The 6,000-nt window shown below is 37.5% G+C and overlaps 1 protein-coding gene across 1 annotated transcript in view; it reads left to right on the top strand.

Annotated features, from left to right (window-relative positions):
- The first annotated feature begins 5,095 nt into the window (after nucleotides 1-5,095).
- Nucleotides 5,096-6,000, top strand: part of SEMA3A (sema domain, immunoglobulin domain (Ig), short basic domain, secreted, (semaphorin) 3A) — a 58,033-nt gene continuing 57,128 nt past the window's right edge. Inside the window, exon 1 of the mRNA XM_010075494.1 lies at nucleotides 5,096-5,210. Coding sequence (XP_010073796.1) covers nucleotides 5,126-5,210 — 85 coding nt within the window. The 5' untranslated portion in view covers nucleotides 5,096-5,125. The remainder of the gene's footprint in view (nucleotides 5,211-6,000) is intronic.

Here is a 6,000-nt window from a genome sequence, read left to right as displayed (position 1 = left end):
ATGATATTTTGTTTTAAATCAGGCTTCAATTAGAGCCATCAGTGTATTAGTACTAGAGAAAATGGTGCAAATTCAACATTCAAAGCCAGTGACTAATTTCTACTTCAGTGACTTATACAAAACTCAGGGTGAAGCTAAAATTAACACTCCCACATCCTGAACATGAACACCCTTTCTTCTCTGCCTCCTCATAGCTGCCTCACAATCATACTGTGTTACTGATTATAGGGTTGCATTTACTTCAGTCCTTTGCTGCAGAGGTTCCCCTGATATTTCCGAAAGTGTACACCAGATTGACTATTGGTTCGCAATTACTTAGTCTTATGTTTGCCAAAAAATGCATAAATTTTATAGTAAAATGATGACCCAAGGCAAAATAATTCCCTCCCAAGCCATGGCTGCATGGAGAGATTTGGTCCAACTGCTCTCTGAAGTAGGTAGTGCTGGAGTGAAGCAGTGAATAGGGCCATGAAGGACTGAAGAGCCTCTTGACCACAAATACCTCACACCAAGAAAAACATGGATGAACTGCTTCTTTCCTTCTCCTGGGCTGAATTACAGTTCAGCTACTCCTGGTCCCTGGTGTGCCAGAAGTATTTGTCCTCACAAGCAACCATGGTTTATCTCAGGTTCAAGAGGGTGACTGTGTAAAGCAATTACCCAGCACTCATTAAGATGCAATGTTATAATTAGTAACACAACGTAACAATCAGGAAGATAAAAGAAGGCTGAGAAGTAAGAGTAATTTATATTTGTATAACACAGGAAGGAAAAATAACCTCTGTTACTCATCAGAAACACTAAACAGAGATTTTGCAAAGTGTGGAAGAAGACCATGTTCTTGACTCTGTAAGGGAAGTGAAATGTAATTACCCAAGCTGGAATTTGGGCAAAACATGAAGATTAATTTCCAAAAAAAGTAACTTAAGATCTTGAATAGGTACTAGTGCTATTGAAGGATTCTTATTTTATATTTCTGCTGCAAGAAACACTTATGGCTGTAAAAAGGATCTTCAGTTTTCCTTCTCACCTGAAAAAAAAACAATAATATTTGAAAAAAACAAACCAAAACAAAACCAAACCAAACAGTTCATCATTATTAAATTGTTCTAATATTTTTCCAGTATACATTCCATGTTCCATCCACCTGCAAACATTTTTCATTATTTTTTTAAGAGTTGTTCATTAAAGGTAGTTATTGCTACTCTACTCTAAAGTAAACGCCAGCTAGGAATATGATATAACTGGTTCCTAGTAATGTAAGACATTATTCAGCCATTCCCATCTATGTGCTGCTAACTAAACAATCTCCATTTGAGCGGGCTAGAGCATGAAAATGTAGAGACTAAGCAGTCCCTGGGCACCACTAGTGTGTATTCCAGGGCAGGAAAAAAATGAGAGGCAACAGGTTTTCAAAGAATGTAATCACAGGAGAAAATTTTATCACTGAATGTATTAGTCTAAAGAAATTGTATTGGGATAGTTGAAAAAACCTCAGAGAAGGAGGTAGCATTGTCCCATTGTAAGTCAGTTGCTCTTTAGGAAGTGACTTCTTGGGATTTTCGAAAGCTCTGATGATCCTCTAAGCTATTTATGTTCTTGTGACTCACTGGTTTTAAAAAAATACATTTTTTTTTTTTTACATCAGTTTAGACACCTTAATACTCCCAAATACGGATCAATGTGATCTGAAATACAGTGGCTACTCACCAGGGAAGAACTTTGCTATCCTATTGATTAGAAATTAGCTGCTAAGTACATATGATATTCAGGATTTTAGAGTTTATTCTGCTTTCAGGGAAGCTTTAGTTGTTGACTTTAAAAGGAATGAAGTCAATCCACTACTGTGTACACCTGAAAAACTTAACTTCAGTGACTAAACCTACTAACCAAGGATAGCAGATTTCATTTGGGAACACTTTTACCAGTGAGAGCAATCAGGACATTCAAGGCTTGTTTTTGCCTGTATTCCCCATCCGTTCAGCTTTCTTATTTCTTTCAAAAAGGAAGCTTATACTTCTGCACTCTCCAAAAATAGTTTTTAAAGAATGCAGTCTTCTTTAAAAGCTGAATAGAAACAATTCATCAAATAAATATATACAGCTAAGTTTTTAACATCTTTGTGTCTAATGAACTTGGGAAGGTGTTCACAGTTCTATGCTGCTTAAGTACATACAGTATGTGGGAAAATGGTTCCTCCCCCCCCCCAAAAAAAAGCATTCCTATGGGCTTTAATGTTGTCTCTTTATTTGGTAAAGTTAATATATGCATTTCTGTTTGCATTCATATATCAGGATGCCACTCCTTTAGAATAAAGTGGTTTGTGTCCAAAACATAGAGCTTTTTCCTATGCAAACAACTGAGGGCCATCAACTTGTTCTGGACAGTCATTGCTTTATGCTGCTGGGCTGGAAATACAAAGTGACGACTTTTTTCTTTCCTTCATTCTTTCCCCTTGAGAAATGTTTGTCGGTTTTCAAACTGTTCATTTCCACTTTATTCTTAAAGTTAATGAAAAGTGCTTTTAAAACTACTGACAATGGATATAGCACAGTGAAGACTGTCCATTACATAAAAGAATAATTTTCTAGACCAGCAATGAGTAAGAAGAAGGTCTACATGGGAAAACAAAAGATGAATGTACTTCTATCTAGACAGGAGGCAAAATGCTTATGTAGCTTTTGAATAGTACAATCTCAAAGGATGTGCACGTCTGGGGCTTGACTTGAAGGTCACCCTGAATTTAGCAAAAAATTATAATCTAAAGCCTTACAAAAATAAATGGTATTCCTTGGTATTTCTGTCTGGGAGAAGACAAAATTTGCATGATTACAGGAAATCGGTTCAAACTGCAGGCACTCGTCTAGGTATACCAAAACTTGGATGGGCTGTAGTAGAAAGCAAAGAAAGGTCATCTAGTCTCCTACAGACTTTCTGCTTTGGAACATGCTGAAGCCCATTATTGGCAAAACTTTTACACTATCACCACTGACAAAAAGTTAGCAGCCACAAGAGCCTAGTAGCATGAAGTAGCCTTGGGTTGAATTAAGTCAAACTTGGAAGATATGTGACTTTCAGTGGTGCTTATATATTGAGTTTGAAGCTGAGGTGCCAAATACTCTTACAATTCTAGATATTGCAAATATATAATTTTAATAAGCTTTTTGAGATACATGTGTTTTAATTTTAATAATGTAGTATTAAATACAGATTTTTTTTTCTTTCTTGATTGACCTTTAGATCTGTTGATAACTAGGAAGCAAAAGTGGGCTACTTGTTTTTTTTCTTTCCCCCTTTGATTTATATTGATTTATCAGAACTCACTGGGGACTGAAAGACAAGAAAATGGAGATGAGGTTAAAGAAAGGTTAAGCACAGCGTCAAAGCCCTTTTCACAAGCAAAAAGGTTTTATGTTCTTTAAAATCTCAGCTGCATACCCTGTACAGAATAATCACTATAATTAAGTGATTGTCTCCCTTTAGAAAAAAGTTGAAAATGACATAGAGGAATGATAAATTGTTAATTAATGATATGCTGTTCTGTTTCACTTCTGATTACACCTCCTGCTGGGCACGACTAGTCTATTTGCTTCTAATCTCTGCTGTGAACTCATTCACAATTCCATGCCTTTCCGCTATCATGTTTTCACCCTTTCTGACTTTCGTGATGACCATATGGTACAGAACCACTGTAGGTTCAGTTGATAATTTCATGGTGTCAGTATTCTGGGGAAAAGATGCCAGTGATATCCAGTAGTCATGCTTGGACATGGTTGTCCCACCATGGAAATATCTAAAATTACCATGAAAATGATGAACTTGTTCCTGAAGGGTGTTTTCAAATTAGGATATGGTAGAGTTCATCATGACCATGAAAAATGTATTACCTTAGCTTAAAGACAGAGTTATTTTATCCACAAGCTTGTCTTTTTACAAAAGACCCATTTAAGATGGGTAGCTTGAAAACAGCAGTTCGAAGGAATAACACTTTTTAATTCCATATTAAAAGTATAAGGTGAGGTGTCTCATTTCACATATGGATGTAAAAGGGCACAGTACTAAAAAATGCATTTTTAGCGATTTGAATTCAGAGTAATTTAATGGACAAACTCTCCATTAATGCCAGAAAGATACGTGTTCTTTGATCCCTGGTTGTTTTCTGTGGATCTGATAGCTATGTACTTATTCACTTTACCATTTGGCAGTATTTATCTTGACCGGGTCCTTTGAATTTAGCCTGTGTCTCTCTGTCTCCTCCAATGATACTTCTAGCCGGCTGAGGAGGCTCACACTGGGACTCTAATATGATGAGTTTCTTCTCCAGCTAGGCTATGTATGTACCATTTATAGGCTGAAGTACCACAAGTCAGTTTTTAATTCACTTGTTCACTGTGATATATGTGGGGTCAAGGTAGCAGGGAATGATCTAATTTATTCTCTCTCCCTTAGCTGTTGCCCTTTGCCAGTATCACAGTTACAAAGGTGGCCAAAGGAGAAAGACATGTTCTGTCTTCCCTGTAGGAGGTATTATTTTCAGATCATTTGCTTGCTCAAAAAAAAAAAAAAACCCAAAAAAACAAACCAAAAGACAGTTTCTACATTAAAAATTCAGGGGACTTGGTGACTTTCTGAACTGAGAGTGAATGAGCTGGACTCTCCAATTCCCAACACAGAGTCACAAAACCCCAGTAGGTTGGGAGGAACCTCTGGAGGTCTCCAGTCCAAACTCCTTTTCAAAACAGAGTAACTTCACAGTTCGGTAGGTTTTGGGGGGCTGCATACTCCTGCCTGCCAGGGATAGGTGTATAAGCCATCGCTGTTCCAGGCCAAGATTCCAAATGTATTTTTGAAAAGTGGATGCACTAACAGTCGGGAGATATAGCTCATTTGAGAGGTAACAGTTAAGCACTGCAGTGAGAAAGTGGGTCTAACTGTGTATTTTCAATGGCAATACATTGCATATGGCTTATTGCTTTGTAATTTTCTCATTATCCTTATTAGTGTAATATAAACATAGGACTGACAGCTTTCTCTGACTTACCATGACTGGAAAATTTAGAAATGTTGCTTACAATTACATCCTCCCACAGATGGAGAACTGTACTCCGGCACAGCAGCAGACTTCATGGGCAGGGACTTTGCCATTTTCCGAACTCTGGGGCATCATCATCCAATCAGAACAGAGCAGCATGACTCCCGGTGGCTAAATGGTATGTAAAATGTACATTTATCCGGTTACATTCATCTAGCCATTAAAGACTAGCACACAGCTTCGTTCCAGCAACATCTGTGACATATACACCCCTCTTTTATTTGGAGCAGAATTTTGTCTTAAACCAGTTAAACTAATAAAAAATGATTTATAAAGAAGAATTTTTTGGTTTAATTACATTGAGATCTGTGCAGTGTGATCAAATTTAAAACATATACAGACACTATGGCTAACACAGTCGTGCCACAGGAGCAGATCGCTGTAGGCTACAAGTAGGACAGAAGCTCAAAGCTTGTGGAGGCATCAGCCACACGTCAACACAAAGTAGCTACAGAGCCTTGGCCACGACTGTGCTTTGTACAGGCTTTAATTTTTGGCTGGATTGAAGGGAATCTGACACCAGCCACCAAAGTCCATCAGAAAGTGAATCAACAGTGCTTCCTGAGCAGTTCAGAGCTGACAATAGTTTGGAAAAAGTGAAAGGGGTCCTTGGCATTCCCTATTGGGTTTCAAAATATTCAATAGTTTAACAAGGCACAAGAGCTTACGTTATTGTATGGATATTACTAATCAAGCCTGTAGTTGGTTGTTTGCCTGTATGGGGAGAGAGGCATAGTTTCAGAGAAAATCTGTTTTTGGCTTCATGTACCAAAATACTTTAAAATGCATCTGAGTACTTCATCCAAGTTCTTCTGAAGTTAAAATTCCAATAACTTAAATGGAATTACACTTGGCTTTAGCTGTACAAGGATATGAGCATTTTGGAAATGAGAATTAATCATCTGAAA

Source organism: Pterocles gutturalis, unplaced genomic scaffold (assembly GCF_000699245.1).
Source record: "Pterocles gutturalis isolate BGI_N339 unplaced genomic scaffold, ASM69924v1 scaffold24677, whole genome shotgun sequence".
In the NCBI taxonomy this organism is placed as follows: domain Eukaryota; kingdom Metazoa; phylum Chordata; class Aves; order Pterocliformes; family Pteroclidae; genus Pterocles; species Pterocles gutturalis.
The sequence above is the reverse complement of the archived record's forward strand: the minus strand, read 5'-3'. Positions and strand labels throughout refer to the sequence as shown.